Source organism: Malaclemys terrapin, chromosome 1 (assembly GCF_027887155.1).
Source record: "Malaclemys terrapin pileata isolate rMalTer1 chromosome 1, rMalTer1.hap1, whole genome shotgun sequence".
Taxonomy (NCBI): Eukaryota; Metazoa; Chordata; order Testudines; family Emydidae; genus Malaclemys; species Malaclemys terrapin.
The window spans coordinates 228,042,568-228,069,178 of record NC_071505.1 but is presented as its reverse complement, the minus strand read 5'-3'; the positions used below and the strand labels follow the sequence as shown (position 1 = coordinate 228,069,178).

At 39.2% G+C, this 26,611-nt stretch overlaps 1 protein-coding gene across 1 annotated transcript in view; it reads left to right on the top strand.

Moving 5' to 3' along the window:
* Positions 1-24,064, top strand: part of XG (Xg glycoprotein (Xg blood group)) — a 29,526-nt gene extending 5,462 nt beyond the window's left edge. The window contains exons 2-8 of the mRNA XM_054008473.1: positions 12,737-12,778; positions 13,162-13,212; positions 14,920-14,988; positions 19,104-19,160; positions 21,012-21,050; positions 21,383-21,502; positions 22,640-24,064. Coding sequence (XP_053864448.1) covers positions 12,737-12,778; positions 13,162-13,212; positions 14,920-14,988; positions 19,104-19,160; positions 21,012-21,050; positions 21,383-21,502; positions 22,640-22,656 — 395 coding nt within the window. The 3' untranslated portion in view covers positions 22,657-24,064. The remainder of the gene's footprint in view (positions 1-12,736; positions 12,779-13,161; positions 13,213-14,919; positions 14,989-19,103; positions 19,161-21,011; positions 21,051-21,382; positions 21,503-22,639) is intronic.
* Positions 24,065-26,611: the final 2,547 nt, after the last annotated feature.

Sequence of the window (26,611 nt, the reverse complement as noted above, 5' to 3'; positions counted from 1 at the left end):
TGTCTTGACTTTTCAAACAATGTATGTGTCAGTGGAGGTATAATGCCAAAGAAGGAAAACAGTAAAATGCTTGCAAAGGATAAATTAGTCAAAGTGAAGGCTGGGGGTAGGCACTAGTGACTACGTGCACTCTAAGGGCAGTCCTTCTTTATGCCTCACCCCATGCCACCAGCAAGGGGTGAGGCAGGGCCTGAGTTAATGACTATTATGATTGTTGTTGAACTTAACATCACCAGAGCTCAGTGTACTCCAGCTCCACCACCTCAGAGAGCTGCCCTACCTAGACAGCCAGGGATTCCACCCCAGGAGGGGAAACCCCAAGGTTTGTGAAGCTGGCAAAGCCGATTCTAAATCTCTTCAGGGTGCCCCTTATGTCTGGGTTGGGAAGAAAGAAGTTTAGAATCAGCTCTCTGTCCCATTTGTGCCGTGCTAAGTAAAATGCAGAAAAAGATGTGCACAATTCATTGTAATGTTAATCAGGACTCAAGTCATCATGCTGAAAACATACATCCAGGGTAAGTGAAGAGTCTGTGGTTGAATTTCTTTCAGTATTTATTGTTGCAACCTCCACTTCCTTTTTGCTTGGTGGTGTTGCCCCAGCCCAAACAGTTAGCTAGTATTCAAGGCCTTGCCAGACTGTTTCTGTTAGGAGGAGAAACCGATGATAGAGTCAAGTATTTCATTGGTAAATAATCTTGTTTATTTACAAAAAATGTACACAAAGTCCTTTCTCTGAACACAGTAGGAACAAACAGGAGGCAATTTCCTTGTTCAGAAATCCAAGCCTGCTTCCCAGCCAGTCCTGTGCTTCAAGGAGCTCTGTTTCTGTGCCTTCTCCAGGCCATGCTACAGTGCTTCTCAGGCTTTCTGCTGGATTTCTGGTCCTGTCCACATTGGGCACACACACACACACAGTTCCACCAATCAGTGCCTTAGCCTGTGTGTTTGCAGTCAGTGCCAGGGAAACCCCTCTTATTTTCCCTGAGTTAGTTCTTGTTCATGTCTTCCCATGCAGTGCTGGGCTGATGGCTTCTATTGTTTCAGCTATCTTACTCCATAAAAGTGTTTAATTACTTCATCCATTAGGCGTGAATGAAAGATGGCTAGCATACCCATCAGATTCAGTGAGGTGTGTAATTGCCCATTGATCAAAGACACACTTGCTGGCAGCCACTAGTACCCTCCAGCACAACAGTAGCATTTTTTTATAGAGCCCATTTTCTCAGGCCTGGTCTACACCTAAAAGTCATGTCGACCTAGCTATACTGGTCAGGGGTAAGAAATATTCACACCCCTGCGAGACATAGTTAAACTGACCTAAAGCCTAGTATAGACGCTTCTAGGTTGACAGAAGAATGCATCCATCAGCTTAGCTGATGCCTTTCAAGAGGATGGATTTACTTTACTACTGTATTGGGGAAAAAATCCTTATTGCTATAGTAAGTGTCTACACTACAGCAGTGCAGCTGTAGCTGTAGTGTTGGTAGTGTAGATGTAGCTTCAGTAGCATAAAATAGAGAAGACATAAGCCTTGATTCTCTGCTGCTATGCTCCTTGTGTAGTAATTTGCTCCAGCAGAGAGTGAGGACAGGTCCACACTGAAAATTTACATCAGCGTAGCTACATCTCTCTGGGGTATGAAAAATCCACACACCTGAGAGACGTAGCTAGGCTGATCTAACCACTGTAGACAGTGCTAGGTCGATGGAAGAATTCTTTTATTGACCTAGCTACAACCTGTCAGGAAGGTGATTACCTACAGCGATGAGAGAACCCCTCCCTAGCCATCTGTGCTGCTGTAGCATTTTAAGTGTAAACATAGCCTGAGTGTAAAATGCCACCATTGTGCATTCTGATTTGGTAGCGTTATATGCCCACTTTGGACAGATATAAATGACTACACACAGATAGGCTATTCCTTACCTTTATGACATCAAAAGGCCAAAACTGAAGTTGCACCATAGAACTTTATCCAGAGAATATAAAGAAAAGCTCTCGCTTTGTACACCGTTAAAAGAGCTATCGCTGAAATTGTACTTACTGCTGGATCAAAATGATCTCTTTGCGACAGTGCTGAACTTACTTGAAGTTGTGGTATAAGTTTGGCTTGGTATTAGCTGAAGAGCAATATTACTCAAATCTATCCTAGCTATGCCACAGCCCAAAATAATGTATATGTTTTAATGTAGATTTCTTTGATGCATAGACTATATTTAAAACATGTTAGTTCTTGTCTCACTCTTCTGTTTTCTTCAACCACAGATAGGATAAAGTAGTATTTGCTCAAAGACCAGAACTGCTTCAGTAGTAATATACCAATACGGTTATCTGGCATATCCAGTTGGTTAGTGATTCTTTCAAGGTAAATTATGGTGGCAATCCCTACTAGCAACTACTATTTCTTCACACCCTCATTAAAATCATATGCCATAAAAATGCTTGTTGTTGGCAGTTTCTTATCTTAAGGCTTGATACAAAGCATACCACACAGACACAGGATGTGGCTGTCATCTCTCCTGTCCTGTCCAGCTCTCTTACTTGGTAGTTTTTAGTTATTTTTTTATTGTAAGTAATTTTTTTCATCCAAAACACTAGCAAAAGTACAGTAGTTCAAACTGATACATTTTTAATAGGTGTATCAGTGCTCTGCTCTCAACGACAAAGAACAGATCTTAATTAATATTTCCAGGGCACACTAATTTTACAGTTCTACGTGAATGAATTTTGATAATAATCTGCAATATTGGGGGGGAGCACAACACAGTTTAGTTACAATAGTTTCACCAGGTAATATAAACCATAGTAGCTTTACATCAAAAAAATCACATTGACATTCTTCTAAAACTGTCCCTCTAAGACTGCAATCCAGCAATCCCTTATGTACATGCATAACTTCGCTTATATGAGTAGTGTTATTTAAGTGAATAGAATAACTCACGTTAATAAAATTATGCAGTATCTAAATTTTTGCTTGATAAGGACCTAAATACATATTTCCCTCATGGTATAACTATTTCTAGAAGTTCGTTTCAGAGGTAAAGCATTTTTAAAAAGTCCTTATCTGTCCTTTGAAAGAAGCAGCTTAACCAATATTTTCCTTCACGTTTTAGTCTGTCTCCATCCTCACCACAAGTCACTCAATCCTCTTTCTTCCTGGAGCTTTGCCAGTTTGATAGCATTTTATGTTTGTGTAACTATTAGCTTCAAAGGCAGGAACAAAATATTCCAGCCACAAGATATGCTCAGGAAATCCTTTTTTAAATGTTTGCTAGCTTTGCTGCTTTTCCCTTGGGAGGAATAACAAAATTTGATCTCCCTCATAAAGACTATCAATTGCCTTTTTCTGCTTATCTGTAAGATCTTAACCCAGTCTTGGCATAAGTGGTCTCAAGTTAGCGTTTTTATTTTTTTTTTAAATCCAAATCCAAATATTTTAATGCATTAACTCAGAGTGACTAGAGTTATCTACCATAGCTTAAAGCATATCATTTTGATTTTATCTCTCTGTTTATATTTAATTTTTAAAACAATTACACACACTTTAAATAACGGAGATGTTTGTTTCTTGTAGACACCAGTCCTGTAACCTGAGCCATTCAGGCAGACCTTTATGCCTGCACAGAGTCCCATTGGAGAGTATGGTCCCTGAAGGCTTTGCCTGGGGAGATGCATCTGCCCATATGGATCCAAATGCAGGCTCAAGGTCTAAATCTAGAGATGGAAAGGAATAACTAGGACCCATGCGTAAGACACCTCTATAAAGTTCAAAATAATTATGGTGTAAAAATTATTACTATGACAGTGAACGGGTTTGGTTCTCAATATACAAAGGGTTAACTCTAGCTTCACTTGCCCTTCACCTTGCTGAAGTGCCCCCTCCTCTGCCCAGGCAGCTGAAGGAGTCACAGAAGGAAGAGAATGCTTGTGAGAACATAGGGCTCCTAGCCCAGATAGGCCCAAAGTTAGGGAATCTTTTATGTTGGTTTGCTTAAGGTAACTTAGTTTGATTATACTGACAGAGATAGGCTCCTGCTCGTTATGCTGCTTTCTGTCTGCTGAGTCACTCTGCCAGCTTACACTCACTGGAAATGAATGGAGCACAAAAGTAAAAAGTGTGTACGTTTGTTTGTTTTTTTTAAAAAAGGTCACATCATTGTGATTAGAATGACTACAGTGATAGTAATTCTGAGTTGACTTTAAAATCTGTCCACCCCACATAAAATTAGCCCACAAAAAGAAAGCCTAAATGGAAGCAATTTGCCTCCTCTTAAACATCTATGTTACTGTAAAAATTCCTAGTTATGGCTATGATTCATTGACTGTAGGAGTGTTGCTGTAAAATGGTCTAAAACAGCTTTTCAGCAGAGTACACAGAGGCACTTGGAAAGCCACATTGCCATTGCCATTTTTAAGCAGTAGGGCCATAGCCATGGGTGGGCCACGGCCCACACACTTGGCATCCAGGCCCATCCAAATCTGAGTAGGTGTAGAACTGCCACAGTGACCCAGAGCACCACTACAGCACCCAAAATCCAGGATGAAGCTACACATCCGCCCTTCAGAAAGCCACACTCCAGCAGCTCTGCCTTGCCATTTTCTGAGCCACCACATGCACGTGCCCAGCTCGGTAGGTGAAGCCCTGCATTTGGGTGCACCAGTGCTAGGAAGAGGGTGTGGGTCAGGGGAGAAGCTGAGCTAGCAGGTGCTCAGGGGCTGCCCATTGGCCAGCAGTGCTCTCCTCACAGCTCATCCCCTGCACGGCCGAAGGCAGTGGCAAGGCCAGTCTCTTTGCAGCACTCTCTGGAGAGGATACATTTTGCTGGGCAATTCAGTACAGAGTCCAGGCCAACTTTCACAACACAGGCAAGCCCCTGTTCATGCCCCCGCAGTGCAGCCAGAGCCGACCCCGTACGGGGGCCGTAGGAAACGCGAGCCCCCAGATGAAGGGCAGCAGCCCATACCCTGCAACAAGGCAACGGCTCCCTCTCTTCCCCCGCTGCAGAGTCAAGGCACATCTGAGGAGATCAGCCCTCCCCACCCCAGGCAGGCTGCACAGCCAGCCAGCATGGCCAGTGGATAGCACAGTCTGTCATTACCCGTCCACCCAAAAGTTGGGGCCCACCCACATTTCCACTCCTACCTACGCCACTGCTAAGCAGCTAAAAAAAACCAACAATTGAGTAAAGTAGATCTGTGCCCAGAATGATTCAATAAACTGTGTATATGCAAAGGTAGTGTAGACCCATTAGCTCTAGAAATCTCTTCTTTATTAGCATGTTAGCCTAAAATGAAGACTACTACCCTCAAAATTGATCAATCATCTGTGGGCTGGTATTAGTTAAGCTCCTTGAGCTATGACTTCAACACAGTACACAGAGAATCATATTCAGAACTCCTACTGTTTGTAAGGAAAGTGGTTCTCTTACCTCTCCTACACACTGATCTGAAATGGGCCTGCTGGCCAGCTTGTTATGGAGAGGATCCATGCTTAATTTATGACTGGGCTTAGTCCTTGCACCTCTAGGCTTGGCAGTTCATAGACCCGACGCCTCTGGACTCACCACGTCAGTTATGAAAGTAAAAGAATTGTTTGGTCCCCAGCACCTAATTATTTGAGCACCACTTTCATTACAAATTAAGCACTGGTTGTTTCTGACGGTGATAATGGAACTTGTTTCATTAGTGGCTAATGTGGATGATTCCTGAATGTTCCAGTTACGAACTCAGTTCTTCACTGAAGTTTTCACCAGTAATTGTGTGTATATCATAGAATCATAGAAGATTAGGGTTGGAAGAGACCTCAGAAGGCCATCTAGTTCAATCCCCTGGTCAAAGCAGGACCAACCCCAACTAAATCATCCAAGCCAGAGCTTTGTCAAGCCAGGCCTTAAAAACCTCTAAGGATGGAGCTTCCACCACCTCCCTAGGTAACCCATTCCAGTGCTTCACCACCCTTCTAGTGAAATAGTGTTTCCTAATATCCAACCTAGACGTACCCCACTGCAACTTGAGACAATTGCTCCTTGTTCTGTCATCTGCCACCACTAAGAACAGCCTAGCTCCATTATCTTTGGAATCCCCCTTTAGGTAGCTGAAGGCTGCTATCAAATCCCCACTCACTCTTCTCTTCTGCAGCTTAAATAAGGCCAGTTCCCTCAGCCTCTCCTCATAAGTCATCTACTCCAGCCCCCTAATCATTTCCGTTGCTCTCCACTGGACCCTCTCCAATTTGTCCACATCCTTTCTGTAGTGGAGGGCCCAAAACTAGACACAGTACTCCAGATGTGGCCTAACCAGTGCCAAATAGAGGGGAATAATCACTTCCCTCGATCTGCTGGCAACACTTCTACTAATGCAGCCCAATATGCCATTAACCTTCTTGCAACAAGGGCACACTGTTGACTCATATCCAGCTTCTCGTCCACTATAATCCCCAGGTCCTTTTCTGCAGAACTGCTGCTTAGCCAGTCAGTCCCCAGCCTGTAGCGGTGTATGGGATTTTTCTATCATATGTGCTGGACTCTGCACTTGTCCTTGATGAACCTCGTCAGATTTCTTTTGGCCCAATCCTCCAATTTGTCTAGGTCTCTCTGGACCCTATCCCTATCCTCCAGCATATCTACCTCTCCCCCAGCTTAGTGTCATCTGCGAACTTGCTGAGGGTGCAATCCATCCCATCATCCAGATCATTAACGAAGATGTGGGGAAAAAAACAACCCCAGGACCAACCCCAGGGGCACTCCGCTTGATACTGGCTGCCAGCTAGACATCGAGCCGTTGATCACTACCCATTGTGCCTGATGATCTATCCAGCTTTCTATCCACCTTATAGACCAGTCATCCAATCCATACTTCTTTAACTTGCTGGCAAGAATACTGTGGGAGACTGTATCAAAAGCTTTGCTAAAGTCAAAATATATCACATCCACTGCTTTCCCCATATCCACAGAACCAGTTATCTCATCATAAAATGCAATCAGGTTGGTCAGGCATGACTTGCCCTTGGTGAATCCATGCTGACTGTTCCTGATCACTTTCCTCTCCTCAAAGTGCTTCAGAATTGATTCCTTAGGGACCTGCTCCATAATTTTTCCAGGGACTGAGGTGAGGCTGACCGGTCTTTAGTTCCCTGGATTCTCCTTCTTCCCTTTTTTAAAGATGGACACTATATTTGCCTTTTTCCAAACATCTGGGACCTACTCCAATCACGAGTTTTCAAAGACAATGACCAATGGCTCTGCAATCACATCAGCCAACTCCCTCAGCACCCTCAGATGCATTGCATCTGGCCCCATAGAATTTTGTGTGTCCAGCTTTTCAAAATAGTCCTTAACCTATTATTTCACCACTGAGGGCTGCTCACCTTCTTGCCATACTGTGCTGACCAGTGCACAAGTCTGGGAGCTGACCTTGTCTCTGAAGACCAAGGCAAAAAAAGTATTGAGTAGGTCAGCTTTTTCCACATAATCTGTCAATAGGTTGCTTCCCTCATTCAGTAAAGGTTCCACACTTTCCCTGACTTTCTTGTTGCTAACGTGCCTGGAGAAACCCTTCTTGTTACCCTTCACATCCCTTGCTAGCTGCAACTCTAATTGTGCTTTGGCCTTCCTGATTACACTCCTGCATACTCGAGCAATATTTTTTTCATGTGCTGTGTTTGCTGTCTGCAGAAACTAATCATGTCTCTGCTGAAAATCAAAAAGGAATCCTACAAAAAGTCAAACAGGGATACCATTTCTGAGGAGTACAAAAGAATGGCTCAAGCATGTAGGGACAAAATCAGAAAGGCTAAGATTCAGAATCAGTTACACTTAGCAAGGGACATCAAAGGCAATAAGAAGAGGTTCTATAAATAAATTAGAAGCAAGAGAAGGACAAAGGGAAGTGTAGGCCCACTACTTAGAGAAAGAGAGCTAATAATGGAGAACATCAAGAAGGCTGGGGTGTTTAATGTCTACTTTGCTTCAGTTGTCACTAGAAAGGTAAATTGTGACCAGATATTTAATATAATTAATATTAACAAAAAGGGGGAAGGAACGCATATCAAAAGAGGGAAAGAACAGGTTAAAGAGTATTTAGATAATTTAGATATATTCAAGTTGGCAGGGGGTGATGAAATTCTTCCCAGGGTTTGTAAGGAACTAGCTGAAGCAATCTTGGAGCTGTTAGCAATTATCTTTGAGAGCACATGATGGACAGGTGAGGTCCCAGAAGACTGGAGAAGGGCAAACATAGTACCTATCTGTAAAAAGGGGAACAAATTGGACCCAGGGAATTATAGACCAGTCAGCCTAACTTAGATACCTAGAAAGATACTGAAAGAAATTATTGAGCAATCCACCTGTAAGCAGCTAGAGGATCGTAGAATTATAAGTAATAGCCTACATGGATTTGTCAAGAACAAATCATGCCAACCCAACCTAATTTCCTTCTTTGACAGGGTTACTGGCCTAGAGAATAGGGGAGAAGAAGTATACATGATACATCTTGATTTTTATACGGCTTTTGATACTGTCCCACATGACATTCTCATGAGCAATGGAAATGTGGTCTAGATGAAATTACTATGAGGTGGTTGCAAAACTGGTTAACAGACCATGCTCAGTAGTAATCAATAGTTTGTTCCCAAACTGGGGAAGGGGGTATCCTGTGGCTTCCCACGGGGGTTAGTTCTGGGTTTGGTACTATTCAATATTTTCATTAATGACTTGGATAATGGAATTGAGAGTATGCTTATAAAACTTGCAGATGGAACCAAGCTGGGAAAGGTTGAAGTATTTTGGAGGACTGGATTAGAATTCAAAATGACCTTGACAAATGAGAGAACTGGTCTGAATTCAACAGGATAAAATGCAATAAAGACATGTTGCAAGTATTTCACTTAGAAAGCAAAAATCAAATGCACAACTACAAAATTCAGAATAATTGGCTAGTTGTTAGTACTGCTGAAAATAATCTAGGGATTCTAGTGGATCACAAATTGAATATGAGTCAATAATGTGATGCAGTTGTGAAAAAGACTACTATCATGCTGGGGTCTATAACAGGAGTGTTATATGTAAGACATGGGAGGTAATTGTCCTGCTCTACTCAGCACTGGTGATGCCTCACCGGGAGTACTGTGTCGAACTCAGGGTGTCCCACTTTAGGAAAGATGTGGACGAATTGGAGAGTATCCAAAGGAGAGCATTAAAAATGATAAAAGGTTTATAAAGGTTTAAAAAACTGGCTATGTTTAGTCTTCAGAAAAGAAGATGGGGGGAGAGGAGAGAACAACCTGATAGACTTCAAATCTATTAAGGGCTGTTATAAAGAGGACAGTGATCAGTTGTTCTCCATGTCCACTGGAGGTAGGACAAGAAGTAATGGGCTCCATCTGCAGCAAGGGAGATTTAGGTTAGCTATTAGGAAAACCTTTCTAACTATAGCTCTGGAATAGGCTTGCAAGGGAGATTGTGAAATCCCCATCATTGGAAGTTTTTAAGAACAGGTTTCACAAACACCTGTCAGGGATGGTCTAGGTTTACTTGGTCCTGCCTGAGCACAGAGGCTCAACTTGATGATTTCTCAAGGTTCCTTAAAGACCCAAATTTCTATGAAATTATGATACTCTGATTTTTATCCAAGCAGCCAATTGTACAGTTAAAGTTGGTGGATCTTTTGGACACAAGGTAAATTAAATTGGGCAACTAAATTAAACATATGGTAAAAATATTATTCTCTACATAAGGCCAAATTTGCAAATAATGGATATGAGCAAAAGTTTGTATGCATTTTCTGGTCACCTGACTTAGGTACACAAATCCCTAGTGTGCTTGCACTTCAGGTTCTTTGTGCATGAACAACCATAACTAGTGAATACACATTGGTGGATTTGCATATCTAAACTGGGTGCCATTTGAATATTTTAGTCTAATTTATTTTCATTATATGACTATTAGTCAGTGGTTGAGTTCGTTTAAGTCAGTCTGAGTCTTTGGAACAGTTCAGTCTGCAAGTCTGAACAAGAATCACTGTGAGAATATAGTTAAATAGGTGCAACGTCAAAGTCAGAGGGAAAAAATCAGTACAGATGTTCACAACAAAAGTATGTATGGAAGCTTTTAAGAAAAATCACTGCAATTTCTAGGACAGAGCAAGCATACTAAGTACAAATCTATAGCATTAGGCTTCCATAACTGAAGCCAGTGGGGTTAGTGGAGCTGTCTGGATATTACTGAAGGTAGAGTTTGGCCCTAATTTCCCAGTTGCCTACCTAGAAGATTAATATCTGCAAGTATAAAATGTAGTATAAAACAGCGTTTGGCAGGAGTTGTGTGGACTGCAGTAGAGCCTAAAATAGGGATTTAGGCACCTAAACCCAAAATTTAGGAACCTAAATACCTTTGTGTATTGAGGCTTTTCAGCATCTCTCAGAGACAATAAAAACTAGGTATCAAAACAGAAGGTTTATACAAGCAAAAACCCTAAGGACAATCCGGCTTAGGTTTATGTTTTGCTGCTACTGCTGTTAAAGTTTACAATAAAGAAAAACTCCAGGAAGGGGATGTTTGGACCAGAACCAGTTTCTATATATTGTGTTAGGAGCAAGAAGAGGAGAATGCTACCAGTTTACACTATGCTTAAGTGTATGTGTATGTATGGGGTATCCCCTGCTTTTATTATGGTTAATGAAACAAACAGATTCCCCATGCTCTCACACCTCCTCCTTGCCATCATAAACCTTCACGGTAATTGCAACTAAGGGGAATATTTTTGTGTGAGACCTTTGTTAAAATATTGGCAGCCCATCACTGAAAAACCTTAAGTCTTATTGCTTAGGACTAGAAATCTAAGAACCCACTGATTTCAATCAGGATTAGATCAGTCCCTAAGGCAGGGGAGGTAATAGCTGGATGGTGTGTAATGTTCTAAAATATTCAGTCAGTTAAATAAGAGAAAATATTACTAAGTTATGTTAACTGGATGGTCTGGTTTTGTGACCTACTTTCCCCTTCGTAGTATAGGTTTTCAGAAACAACATACTGTTGGACAAGGGTAGTCTTGTTTTATAGCTCATTCTTTGGAATTCCAGCCATATATTATCATTCCTGTCATAGTGTGTGGCTATATAATTAAGTCCTCAAAACATGCACTTCAATTAAAGTATAATACAAGAATAAAAATGTTTTAAACTTGTACATTGTGATCCCTCTCATTTGAGGATCTCAGTATTTTACTAACATTTATTAAGCCTTCTAAGAGCTTTGTGAGTTACAGAAGTACCACTCTACTATTATAGGAGGCAGTGTTGCCTATTCGTGACTCTGCCATTGGTTTGTGGGGTGACCTTGGAAAAATTATTTCCCTCACTATGCCTCAATTTCTCCATCTGTAAAAGGGGGATAATGATACTCCCTTAGTAAAGCATTTGGGGCCTACTGATGAAAAGTGCTAGCTATATAAGATCTAGGCATTATTATCCCCTTTAAACAGACTGATAAACAGACACAGATCAAGTGACTTGCCTGAGGTCACAAACAAAGTCAGTGGCAGAGCTGGAAATAAAAGCCATGACTTTGACTCCCAGAAACTCTTTTTTTTTCACTTTGTGCCAGCTGTTCTTGTGTTTGGTCTAAACAGATATTAAGGAGTGGATGAAGACAAATAGTGCTGCATTCTGCATGAAAGTCAATGGATGCTTATTTCATAAAGAGGTGATCTACAAAAGCTTTTCAGTTAAAGCAAAAAATGCCAACCACAACAACAAAAAGGAAATCCCAAATCAGTAACAGATCAGTAGACTCAGTTACAAGCCGTTAGGATACAATATTTTAAATCTTTCCCAGCTTTTTTTTCCTGCCAAGTCCTCATGTCAGGATGGTGTTTTTTTCTCTTGTAACAATTAATGACATCACTAACACCTAAAACAGAGCAGGAAGATGTTGTTTTTCTTTCAGATGTTTCAGGGTGCAGTGGAGAGGAAATGGGTGTAGTTAACAAACACACTTTGACAGTTGTAAATGTTGCCATATGTCAGAGGAAGAAGTTAAACTGGGCAGATTTAATTTACAAGTGATTTTAAGGCAGGTGTGTCAGTAAAACTTTTAACCACATCTGTAAAGTTGAGCTGTTAAAACACTAATGAATTTATTAAAATCACTTTTCTTGGCTGTGGTATAACATGCCACTGGTGACACCGATTCACCCAGGGTTTTTGGCAGGGGCGATCAAACCTGGGACCTCTGGAGCTTAATGCACGAGCCTCTACTCCAGGAGCAAAAAGACACATCTCATTTAACCAAGCAGGCTCATCAATCATTAGCTGGCCTAGCCACCACTGGGGGGAGACAGAGTGCCACTCTGAGCAAACAGTTTGAAAGTACTGTGCAAAATCTTGTTTCTGTTTCTTTGGACACACCGTGGGTTCCTGGCTGCTGTACTTGCCAAAGCATGCTCTTCAAAGGAATTTTTACATTTTGATTATGGGCCAAATCCTTCCTGTTCTATTGGAGTGAGTTTCCCTTTTGAATTGAATGGGCTGGTTTGTGGGATCACACAAAGGGCCCCCTGGCAGAGCGGGGCTCATGAACATGTACCCCTTTATTGGACTTTCCACCACTAGATGCCTGCATCCTATGCCTTGCCAGCAGAGCTCTGGCGGTGATTCACACACATAAAAATGAACACCACACTAATTGAAATAGGTATAAAATGTTCCTACACACAGACATTAATGTGTGGTTTCTTTTGGTAGGTCAAGGTGATTTTGATTTATCTGATGCTCTTGATCATCCTGGTAAGTAAAACTGCAAAAAAGAAAAAAGGGTTTTGTTTGCTCTATTGTGTTTAATATTATTGCTACATCTTTAATACATTTTCCATTTTATGAAAACTGGACCACAACATAACTAATTTAATTTAAAGGAAAGGCATAAAAGTCAATGGGAAATGCTGGCTATAGCACTTTTGATAATCAGACTATTTTTAAAAATTTGCTTATATTCAGGTTCTATTTTAAAAGAATCTTGGCCATAAGACCTTAGCACTTAATTTATGGTCTCAGTGATGCTTAAGTTTTCTTTATCTAGAATACTTATCAAGATTTACAGATGCCTCCCTTTGATGTATTGAAAAGTGTTTCAGTTTGTATTGATTTTATGGTCTCACTGTGTCTCACAGAGGAAACAATTACCAAGAAGCCTCCACCGGCTACCAAAAGGCCAGTGTTTGGTGAGTAATAAATTTAAATTGGCTAATGGTTCATGACAATGATCTCACATTTGTAGTTTCTACCAGATTCATCGTGATGTGTGCCATGTGCAGCATCTGAGATCAAGGTTGTGCGATAACTGTCTAAGTATCAAGTACTGTATAGGTTAAAAAAAAGTATTAAAGGAACTCTCTTGGATATTTACCAAATAATAAGAGTTCCTTAATGGGTATAATATGGCTTTAGACAGTGACTGGACAACACTGAAATTGTATTGGCTGATAATTTTTGGTAATCTCTTACCTGCCCTGAAATCCCCAAGGAACATACAAATAGACAACTGTAGCTTTTGTATTTGCCTTACTAAACATTTGTGCAGGGGAAAAGACAAGTCCACAACAAATGACTTTTAAAAAATGTTATTAGTGTTGAGACTAAAGTCTTATATGCGTGGGACTTTTTAAAATGTGATGGACCCCCTCTTCTGGCATTCATTGTTAGCGTGGCTTTTAATAGTTCTACAACAGGCTATGCTAATGAACAGAAATGAGCTGTGAATGGTAAAGGAGGACTAGAAAGTTTTAAAGCCATAAACTCTGGAGGAGATTGGATGTGACAAACTAATTTTAAAAGGGTAAATCTTTTTTTCTCATTCTCTCCGTTTAAAAATACTTTTTATTTGATTATGATATTCCACATACTACACTGAAGAAAATTAAAGTTCTAAAATGAAGCATTCAGAATCAGGAAATGGATAAGGTTGCCATGAAATCTTAATTTAGCTCCCTTGTGACTATGCATTATGGTAGAGTCTTTCACTACACAGTCACAGTTTTTTCCCCCTCAGGAATCCTGTCTCATTCAGTGCACAAGTTGGACATTGTTCTATGTATGTGGCAGCTGTTAAATATTTGTATTGTCACTGTGTGGTGCATGGCTTCATGTTTTATATATTGCAGTGTCCCAGCCCCCACATTGCATGAGGCCAAAAGTCCTTTCTTACCTCTGTCTCTTACACCATACACTGAACAAATAATATAGTGCATGGAGCAGGACCGCTGCCTCATTTACTCATAAAAATCTAGATAGATGTACTCTCCCACTTTCCCTGCTTCATTACACTACATCTTTAGTGAAAGGGGTGGGGTTCTATGTCTCTGTGAATGGGGTGGGGTTCTTCTAGATTAAGGAGCCCCTCCTTATGTATCTCTACATATTATTCAGAAGGAGTCACTGTCCTTTTAGAGCTCCGCCTCATTCCATACTCACCCTCAAAGACCATATTTCACACAGACCTGCACACTCTAAATGAAATTCCACTCAACATTTCTGTGCATGTGCAACTGCAATAGAAGTTGAGAGATTGCCTACTGAATGGAAAATTCCACTCAACTCGCGTGCACACATGTGCAGCACCAATGGAATGTTGGCAGATTGTTAGTATAACAAAAAACAATGCACAGGCATGAAGCATGTTTTAAAATCTTTACAACTTGTCCAAAGCAAAACTGATTTTCACCAGATCCCAGAAAGGCATATGAGCTACTTGGGGACTCTGTCCTCTGATTAAATGTGTCCCCCCCCCCGCACTATATTCCTACTCAAAGTAGCTGAACAGTTTTTGCTCAAACATTCTAAAAATGTGCTCCTGGGCTGAGAACAAAGGTGTCCAGTGTTTGACCAAAAGGTAAAGGTTATTAAAATCTTGAAATCTTTATTGCTAATAGATGATCATCCAAAACCTCACCCACGTCCTCCTCACAAGCCGCAGCCGGGAAGCTATGGCAATGATGGTGGTAAGAATATTTTTGTGCATTAAAAATAAATGAGGCTGCAACTGGTTAATTTTGGTTTGCATTTTTTGTTGGACATTGTGCTATGATAATGAAAATATTTATTTTTATTAGATGCTCATGGGATCAATATGTTTATTTCTGATTTTAAAATTTATTTTTCGACATATAAAATATAGCTTGTGTATCTATTATAGATATGCTGGTCTGGACACTACATTTCACTGAGTTTTTTATTTACAGCACCGATTCAACCTCCTCGTTGTTTTATAAAGAATTTGGTATAGCGCCCCAAATTTACAGCTCATAAATTCTGGGTAAAGACAAAATTTTATAAGAATCTTCACGTAAATTTGTGAATTACTTTGAGTTAAAATTAATTTAAAATTAACTATTTAAAACATGTGTCCCAGTATGTCTCACCTTTTTGTTCCTAACTTAAACACCACAGCTTTTAAAAAATGTTCTTTCCCCTTATTCTTCATCACTGTTACTTTCTCCATCATCATGCTTGATGAGAAATATTTTGGAGATTGAATGGCTAGTCTGGAATCTAAACTTTTATTTTAAAAGATACAATGCTTTGAGCCTTCATGGTTGTGAAGAAAACTTCGGAACTGTAAACTGAAATGCAGCTGATCCATATATCCCCAGCACACAGAACTGTCTTGAAATTTTGCTAGCAAGGCATTGGAGAATGATGTGGGCAATAATCCTTCTTTCCATGTAATGCAGTGGAGGTAAAATTCTCAAAATACTGAGTCATCTTCTGTGAGTTGCTAAAGCACTTGCAGATGACCTGCCCCAACATATTTCCACTCTTCTTAAACAATTGCTTTACATTTCCTATTTAAAACTAACATTTCACTCCTTCTCCAAAGTGCCTTCTGTTTACTCTCTTCTTTGTCTTCTTTTAGATAAAGACCTTTATTTAAGAGAGGCCCCTGGTGGTGGTATTCCCTAAAAGTTTTGTAGTATGTTAGGCTGCTTTTTATCATGCTTTCACATTTCAGAAAATAATTCCCCCAACATCAGATATAAGATGGTTAGACTACTAGAAATTAGAGATTGAAAACACTAATAACCATGGGTGAAATTATCAGAAGTACCTAAGGTCCCATTTTCTAAAGTGACACAGGTGTTTAGACTCCTAAGCAGCTAATTGCTTTTGAAAACAGGATTTAGGATTGTAAATCATAGGCACATTTTAAAATATTAGTCCATATCTTTACATGTTTATAAATATTTGCCCATTTAGTCATCTCTTAGCCAAACTCTTATTCTTTTCTCTTAAATCAACCCCTTAATTCCTCTTGTTATATCTGTAGCTGTATTCAGTTCATTTACGTCTTCCTAGAAGTGAGGAGCCTGGAGCTGTGTGCAGTTCATCCAGCTGTGATCTCATAGGTCCCAGTTCAGCAAGGTACTTAAGCATATTTGTAACTTCAAGCATAAGAGTAGTCCCAAATAAATGGGGACTAGTCTCATGCTTATAATTACAACACGTGCTTAAACATGTTGTTGAATCAGGGCTGTACGGAGGGATTATTACTTCCCAGTTCTGTTATACTATGCCTTTGCCAGGAAGGTATTGCATTTAGGCCAAAAAATTGCAATGGCTTGTTTTACTGTCGTATAACACACATTTCAAAATCAGGCATGATATACTATCCTCTCTCATCCCTACATCTTTTAGCATTTCCAGGTTTCTTTCTTCCATTTGATACCTGTTTCCTCAGATGTTAGTCTATATTTTTCAAAATTGAATCTCGTTTTGTCCCGTCCCCCCCATACTTATTTTATTTAATCTTTTTAGGCTCTTCTTTATTATTATTTTTTGCTCATACTGGTGTATGAAGCTCCTTCAAATTATTATTATTATTGGTTAATTTTATTAATGTGTTGCCTTAATATCTCTTTTAGATAAATAAAATACCCAATTCAATCCACTATAGTTTATTATTTTTCTTTACTTTTGGTTCCTTCAGCCAATTTTCCATCCACATTTTGGTCTCTGCTTCCTGCATGATACCCATAATATCCCACAATCCTTCCCCGATGTCAGTATCTGATATGTTCATAATGGTGGAGCTGGCTAAAAAATGCAAAATATTTTTCTCAAAAATTGTGGTGGGTTTTTTTTCTTATTTTCACTGAAGATTGAAATTTGTTGACTAACATTTTGTAGTCAGCAGGAATTCTCTGGTGCCAAGAAAATCAGGCTCAGGATGTTTGGCCCTTCTTGCAACTGTTTTAACTAATGAGGAGGACCTTTTCTGAATCTATTAGAGGAAAAAATCAGCAATGGACTATAAAAATCCCAAAGTTTTACACTTCTTGTTTACTTTTGTATGCACTTTTGAAACTTTGGCCTTCCTTCCTTCTAATAATATTTATTATCAATAGACGACCACCCAAAACCTCAGCCATATCTACCTGCTCACCCGCAACCAGGAAGGTATAGCAATTCTGTTAAGAATATTTTCTCCTAAGAATGTTAGAACCAAAAATTATTTAGGTCAGATTTTTATTTATATTGATTCCGATTTTTATTCATTTATTTATGGATGGTATAGTTGTGGAGATTATGGAAGGGGGAGACATGAATCAGGGCCCTTATTGTACCCTGGGTGATCACTACTTCCCACCACCCAACACAGATGTAATGAGGTTGAGTAGTGTCCGCAAAAGAGAAACTAAAACAACTAATTATTCCTCAAAGAAGGCTTTTAATGATTTACGACTATAAAAGCAACATAGAATAAGAAGAGAATAATTAAAGACCAGCACTGAATTAGGATTAACATAAAAGGTTATACTGAAGACAGGCACAGTGACATGCAAAGCTACTATCACTTATCAACTACTAGCTCTACCCATGCTGTGCCCGTTCCCAGCAAGGCACCAGAACCTATACAGTTATTATATATTGAGTAACTATTTACTACTACTATTCCTAAGCAATTTACTACTACTATTACCCAACTTACTTTTACTTCTAAACAATATACTAGTATAATTAAACTATAGTATTGATACAGATTCAAGATTAACCAGGCCAAGCACAACCAGACTTCTTTGCTTCAAAACCTTACCCTGCATTTTCCTGAGAATACGTTACCCTTCAGTCGACCGCTTTCCGCACTGGCCATGCACAGATAGTCGGTGAAGCACATGTCCCTTCGGTTCAGGGTGTGTGTGTGAGCCTGATCAAAGAGAGATCTCTTTTAGGTCAATACACACACAGACAGACACCTGCGCCTTTGCACCTCTTTATACATTATTTTTTGGCTGTGTTCCAAAGCAGGTCAACCAATTAAGGTGGCCAAATGTCTTAGTGTGGTATTTTGTGGTTGTTTTGATCTTATGAACTGTGTACCTGTGCCCAGCTCATCTTTTCTTTATGTGGCTAGTTGTCCTAATTGTGATCAATTCGCTAGACTCAAATTTTGAGTCAGCCTAAAGAAGTACTACTAGTCCGTATCTAATTTCACAGAGCTTCCTTTTTTGCTTAATCTTAGTCTATAAAGCTTCCTAGCTAGATTTTGCTTATGCTTGCAGGATTTTATTGCACTCGCTCTTTGCAGCTTCCTGGAAGTTTGATACATTAATCACAATACTCTGGTGGGGCACTTATTTATTAACCACTGTAGGGAACTTTATGTTTGCTATGTGCTTGTTTGCTTGTTTGTTTGTTTAACGTTCCAGGTCCACTTTTTGAAAAAGGTTACTGGGTCTCAGTGTCTGTCCAACAAAGTAGAACTAGCCTGAACAATTTACAAGATATTGGACCTAAAATCATGTTAATAATCATCTTGTTTTCCCTTCCACTCCTGTTGATAAATTTAGCTGCACCTATCCTGGGAATGGATAGGAACCAAAAATTTTCTATTGACATGACTGGAATTCTAGCCTTCAAATAGATTCTAATGGTTGACCTTGAGGTGAAAGACAGAAAGTGGGCTCTATGCCCAAAAGGTCTGCCTCCACTTAAGGATCCTGGGGGAATGATCCTCTCCTAGGACACCAAGAATAAACAGGTCATGGTAGTGGAAGGGAGGGGGAAAAGCTGAAATCTCAGATAAGTTTGAATAATGAATAACACGCTAATTTTACAGACCGCTTCAGTGACTTAGATCTCAATGATGGGAAACCTCTACCCCCAAGGCCCGCAGGTACTGTATGCCAATTCTGTTGAATATTTCACAACCGCTCTCATATAGTCATATCCCACAGCTGCCTGTTTTTGCTTTAGACTTGTATGTAGCTGGTATAGGGCCAGATTCTCCTACTCTTACACATATTGAGCAATCTCTTGCTCCACAAATAGTGCTAAAAGATGTCGAGTGGTCAATCCTGAAGAGATAAATCACTTTAAGAACATGCTTAAGCAGGATGGATTTGATTTAAATCACTAGTCAGGAAGACTCGATTTAATCATGGTTTTCTACATAAAAGTGCATTCTTGTTGGTTGTTATAATCCTAATACATATTCTTCACAACTCAGAGATAGATGTAGGTTACATTTTTAGAAGGTAAACACTATACATTTTTAAACAGATGATTTATTTTGAAAACTTTTCAGATTAGTTTTACAGCTATATCAGAAAATGAATGATTGGTTATTTAATTTACCGAAGGTAATTGAAGCAAATATTTATGAAGTCATTGGGAGGTGAAGTATCTCCAATTCCACAGGTTAATCATTAATATTTGGAGGATTTTCTTGCCATGTTGTATTAAGAGGAGAACATCACAAGATAGACATTTAAATTGTTTTATTTAACTAAAACAACAATGTTAAATATTCTGGATTTTTTTCTTCAACCGCAAACATATAATATTTTAACAAAACAAACGTATGTCCCTTGCTTCTCACATTTATCTCCAGACTTCTTCTCCTTGTCCAGCTCTATTCCACCCCCAACAATCTTCTATTCATTGAACTTTTTGAGACTTTGCTCTTTTAGAGAGAGGTAAGGGATTGACTCTGTGTACACAAATTTGCAGAGGGACAGTAGAGTTGAGGTCTATTATTTCTAACTGCTATATATTATTTATTTATTTTAAAACATTTTTGCTGTTAACAAGCATGTTACCTCTGGAGACACAAATCCACAGTTTGAGAACTGCAAAACTAAGCATCTCTGATGGTATCTTCTAGACTGAGCACTGACTTCCTTTGGGTAGATAGAAAGATTAACCTAAATAATCTATACAGAAGCCTGTGGAACCCCATAAAATTGGGTCCCTAATCCATGAACTAGTGGAACTCATTTACAAAACTTTTCTTAAACATTACATGAATATATTGTCTCATACTATAGAATTAGAATTTATAATCCCTATTCCATTATGAGATACCTTTGAGCTATAATGTATCTTAATTAAAACTATCTTTAGATAGGTTTTTTCCTCAAAAAACATTTTACCAAAAATCCCATTTAAATAAAAAAAATCCGATTTTTTAATTTTTTTTTAAATCATTGATTTTTATCCACCCTGTGCTTAAGTGCTTTGCTGGGTTGGAAAGGGTCTTCTGCACCTTGCAGGATTGGGCCCAGAGTCTGGTTGAATTCAGTGGAACTACTTACAGATTAAGGGGCTATTCAGAGGGTGTCAATGTGGAAGCATTGGACCTATAGTGAGTTAGCCAATGGCTCCCCGGGTGGTTGTCTACACGGCTGTCTCATACCCCATGCTGGCAGCTGTCTTTTATTTGAAATTTACAACATTTTTTATGAAGGTGGGTAAGCAGTTTCAGCCCCATTTTATTGGGTGGGGGTGATCAGTATTATCATTCTGAGGAAATTAAGACAGAGGAGTGACACAATGTGCCTCCAAAAAGTTAAGGTTTAAATCAGGATTAGAACCCACATTTCCTTACTCCCACTCCCCAGTTCTAACCAAATATCATTTTGCAGGCCCTCCTCTGCATGGGATTTGTTGTTGTTTTGCTGTGTCTTAGCTGTGACTTTTCTCCAAAAGGTTTCTTCCAACAATGAAGTTATTTCCTCTTTTCCAGGAGAAAAGGAGAGTAATGTCAATCATGGTGGAAACACTGGTCAGTAAACACTTATATACATATTATCTTATAGTATATTTAGGACAGTCTTAGCTGAACCAAAAGAGTTTTAAAACCCATATAAAACATATGTGTAGATAAGTCATTATTTTCTTGTCTGTAGTAATATTGTGGTTTCTGGTCCTTATATATATTTTTAAAAATGTTTTATTTCATACTGCAAATGAAATTCAAAAGTTGTATGAACCCTTTCTCATGTCAAACTGTGTTTGCAATGATTTGCTATTATGGGTCAGTGTCCACTTTATGTACTCTATAATAAGGATGCTCTTTTGTTGCTTCTGAAGAAAATACGTTTTTTCTTCCAATAGATTCTGGAGTAATTGCTGGAGTTACGTCACCTGTGATTTCTGTGCTTGTGCTGTTAGTTGTTGGATCAGTAGCTGGTTACACGGCTTACAAGAAGAAGCAACTCTGTTTTAAAGCTAATGGTAAGAATTACACTAGCTTTTTTGTTCTCTTTTTGGAACTGTGGCAGATCCTGATTGAAACAGCACTTTCTTATTTCTTGAAATATAAATTAAAACCATCTTGTACATTCTTTTTGCACGTTATATACTTTGGTGCTGTTGTTTTTGTACCACAGAAAACATTAGCTGAAAATGTGTGTAGTGTATGTAGGTGGATGGGCATGGAGGGAATAAGTGACCTATATATATCTGTTTCAGTCTCTGAGTTTGGATAATAAAATGAATTAAAGAATTCAATTTACTCCACTCAAATAGTTGCAAGACCTATAATGTTTTGAGTAGTAATTGCAGCTTCATTGTTCATCTTTAGTTTTTGTATTGCAATTGCACAACCAATATGCTATGTGCTTCCCAGAGTGGAAGACACTATCTCTGCCCTGAAGAGTGCAGGGTCCTGAATACGAACTTATATTTAAAATATTTTTATTCCCAGACACAAACTTAATGAAATTGAAATTAAAGTTGAAAATTCATGGATGTGATGGTCAGTCAGTCAGATGCTGCCCGATAAGAACTGCAAATGTAATAATGAATTAAATATTTAGATGGGATTTTCAAAGGTGCTTACAACTGGCCTAACTTGGCTTCCATTGAAGTCAATGGGAGTTTTACTATTGACTTCCGTGAGAGCAGATTTTGTTTTTGAAAATCCCAATCTTAGCATTGTTTTCTAGGTTTGCAAGGGATATTTGTTAACAGTTAGCATGCCTACTCTTTCCACAAATTTGAAATAAACCATTGAAATGATAAAATTCCTAGGTCCTCAGTGTCAGAAAGTGTGATGGTGGGTGGGAGTGGAAGTTGCAGTGGTACAAGGCAGCTGCAACTTTCCCTGCAGCAAAGGGCGGGGGGGGTGGCTATATAGGAGGGCATGGCAGACCCAAAAGAGGGGTAGGATTATAGCATCAGTGCATCCCCTGAGCAGCCTCTGCCATCGGAGATCCTATAGAGCCCACAGCAGGAGCAGTGAGAGAGGACAAAGGTTATCTGTCCTTCCGTAGGGGCAGGGAGGAGCTGTAGTAAAGGATAGAGATGTATAGATCTGAATAAGCATCCATACCAGAATATTAAAATTTTCTTTACAATTTTCCATTTTAGGTGGGACAACTGTGTAAGCTGGCAAGAGAGGAACTGCCCAGTGATAATGAATATTTTCTGCACAACACCGGACTACTTATTGTTAAGATGTACTTAAGTAATATATGAATGGGTAACATAGTACAATCTGATGCATATTATACATATGAATGTATATTTTGGTTCAGATGCTAACTCCGTGAGAATTCCTCAATTATGTGCTATAATATTTTTCTAAGGTTAAAGGTTTGTGTCTGAGCATTGGGGTCACAGACTATTCAGTGTTTTTTCTATGCCTATTTTTTTTAATACTTTAGGTGATGAGAAAAAAGGAACTTCCGCCTATGTGTTGTATTGATGTTCTCTTGTATATTTGTATTTTTTATAAAGTTTGAGGCAAATACTTGAAGTTTTGGAAAAAGTTTAAAGATTTTACTTTCCTTTATTTTATACTTTACATCTGAATTCTGCTGAATAGAAAAATCTAGAGTTGAAAAAAGCATTTTCATCCTTCATTTTTCAAAAAATGACAAGGGAGATGTACTGTGTACTGCAAAATCACTGATAGAAAGGAAGCCCCAAACCATATATGAGGGGCACACATTGATTTTTAAGGAAATGTGTTTAGCTCCACTTAAGTTCTGCAAATCTTGCTTGAACCCTGCTTCTTTTCTATGAAATTTCTTAATATAGAAAGGGCTAGTTCCAGAATCCATTAGAGTCAATGGGTGCCCTCGCATTGTCTTTAATGGGCTGAATCAGCCCCATAGGTACTGGTTTTCAGGAAATTTGAAGACCCTGTAATAGAAACTAAATTGCGGTAGTTCTTTAAATCAGTGATGATAATCACCACATTACTGGCCTTTTTTACAAAAACAGTCAGAATTTTCTGGTGGAGGAAGGAATCAATTTGATTACAGATGTAGTATGCAAGGAGAATTCTTGTGGGTGGGAAACATGATGCTTTGAATTCTAAGCCCCATCTTGAGTCACATATAACCAATCTGTTAAATTTTATCTTTTTGATATGTTTGTTGTTCTTATGATTTTAATCATGTAGTCTCTATTCATCTTTAAACTCAGCATTTTCACCTTTATTTTACAAATGAACTACCATATATACTCATTCATTAGCCTGTTCGTTTATAAGCCGATCCCCCAAGGTGGTTAGGTAAAAATAGCAAAAACTGTATGACCTGTTCATAAGCTGACCCTATATTTCAGGGGTTGGCAAACTTTGGCTCCTGGCCTGTTAGGGTAAGCCGCTAGCGGGCCTAGAAGTTTTGTTTACTTGGAACGTCTGCAGACATGGAACCGCTCAGCTCCCAGTGTCTGCGGTTTGCCGTTCCCAGCCAATGGGAGCTGCGGGAAGCGCCAGCTCCCAGTGTCCGCAGTTTGCCATTCCCAGCCAATGGGAGCTGCGGGATGCGCCACTTCCTGCAGCTCCCACTGGCTGGGAATGGCAAACTGCGGACACTGGGAGCTGAGGGGCTTTGAGCCTGCAGACGCTCCAAGTAAACAAAACGTCCCGACCCGCTAGTGGCTTACCCTAATGGGCTAGGAGACAAAGTTTGCCAATCCCTGCTATATTTCAAAAGCTGGCATCACAAGAAACACTCAAAAGTTTTGCTAGAATTATTTTAATATAATCTAACGAAAAAGCTGTTGTTGTTATAATAATAACTGAACAAATATGTATTCACCTTCAAAATGACAGTCAATATTTAAAATCAGTAAATGGATATTTAAAACAAGTAACTTAGAACAATATGAGACTTTAGAAAGTCTTAAAATCCTTCAAAGTCTGAATCAGTCTCTGATTCACCAAACAGTTCATTAAACTCGGCTTCAGTCACAGTTGCATCTGCACTGTCATCTTAGATGTCAGCAGTGTCGTCTTCAGACTCGTATTCCTTCTCATCATCAGCCTCTGTTGTGCTATCATCATCAAATATGGCATCATCTTCTGACTCGTTGAGTGCATTGCTGATACAGCATTTCCTAAATGATTTTTCTATCATTTCTGAGCGAATGGACACCCAAGCATACTTGATCCACTGGGCGACCAGATTGATTTCGGGCTTCCTAAGATTCCCGCCTTTTGTCAACTTCATCATGCCGGAGCACATCCATTCAGACCACATTTTGCGTAGCCTGTCTTTAAAGGGTTTGTTCTGGCAGACATCAAGCGATTGTAGAACTGAAGTTAAGCCTCCAGGTATTACAGCCAAAGTAGTTTTCATATTTTTGGCCACATTTTTCACCTCATCCATCTTGTGTGCCCTGAACATGTCCCAAATGAGCATAGCAGGTTTCTTGAAAAGTGCTCCTGGTCTCTTATTCCACACTTTTCTCAGCCATTCAATAGTCCCACTTTCATCCATCCATCCCTTTTCGTGTGCACATACGATGATACCAGCAGGAAATTTCATGTTTTTAGGCAAGGTTTTTCTTTTAAAAATAATAACAGGAGGGAGCTTTGATCCATTTGCCAAACATGATAAAACCACCGTAAAATGGATTTTTTCATGGTCAGTGGTTTTAATTAAAACTCTTTTTTCACCAACACCGGTTACCATTCTGTTGCTCGGGAGATCGAATGTCATTGGTGTTTTGTCCATATTTCCTATTTGTGACAGTTCAAATGCATATTCCTTTCGATATTTTATAATAAATCTTTGGAAAGGTTCGATTTTTTCTTCCAGATCTCGGCAGCTTTTGCACTATCTTTGTTCGCTGACGAAGACAGAGAACATGACGGTTCATGAAGCGAGTGCACCAACCCGCTGATGCAACAAACATTGATGTCTTTACTGACTTGTATTTGTCATCTTTTGACATTTGCAGAGCATGCAGACGAATTCCAGATCTAGTGACAATGTACCCATTTTGTCGACATTCAACAACCCAATTATTGAGATCTTTCTCTAGCTCAGGAAATGAAGCGCACTTTGTTGGACATTTTTTCTTACTTCTTGGCATGTCTTTTAGTGTTGTTTTATTTTTTTCACCATTCTCTTACTTGCTTCTCATTGATACAGAATTCACGAGCAGTGGCGCAATTATTGTTTGCTTCTGCATATTCAACAACTTTAAGTTTGAACGCTGCATGATAAGCAGACCTTTTTCTTTTGATTTCACTGTTGTTCATTTTAAATACTAGTATGAAAATAGATTATTATTATTGTAGTTATAGATTTTGTAGGACTTTATATAGGAATGTCACATACTTTATCACTGTCAAATTATTATTGTTCTTTGTTTATTTCAAAGCAGCCTTGTAGATAGACTGTTATCCCCACAGACATGCCAATTTCAATTTTATTAGAGATTCCATTGATTCTGCACATTATATTTTCATATTGGCTCGAGACTTATGAGGTCCAATGGTAGAAATGCATGAAGAGATCAAATTATACAGTAGCGGACTGACACCAGTGCTATAGTACTATCATTCATTGTATTTTTCTGATTGGTTTGTAAGGTGTAGCATTTTGTGAAATGCATGGGTCAAATGTCATGCAGATCTGCAGCACTGCTCTTTTAGTATTCCTTTAAAGCCAATCTAGTCCACTAAACAAAGCCTTTGCAACTTTAAAAGGCTTCAGTATTGACATCAATAAATGGGTCGGCAAACTTTGGCTCCCGGTCAGGGTAAGCCGCTGGCGGGATGTTTTGTTTACTTGGAGCATCTGCAGGCATGAAGCCCCTCAGCTCTCCATGCCTGCAGACACTCCAGGTAAACAAAACGACAATGTATTAGATATTCAATGAGTCCATAGAGTTTAAAATCATCAAATTGGTGTAGACTCGTTTATAAGCCGACCCCTGCTCTTTAATGCCTCACTTTTTTACCAAAAATATTCAGCTTATGAACAAGTATATACAGTATGTTGTGCTTTCAGTTACACATTAATGGAGGTAAGCCTGAAGATGTGCAATCTGTGCTCGTTTAGTAAGAGAAAGGAACAATTAATGAAGAAATGAACATGA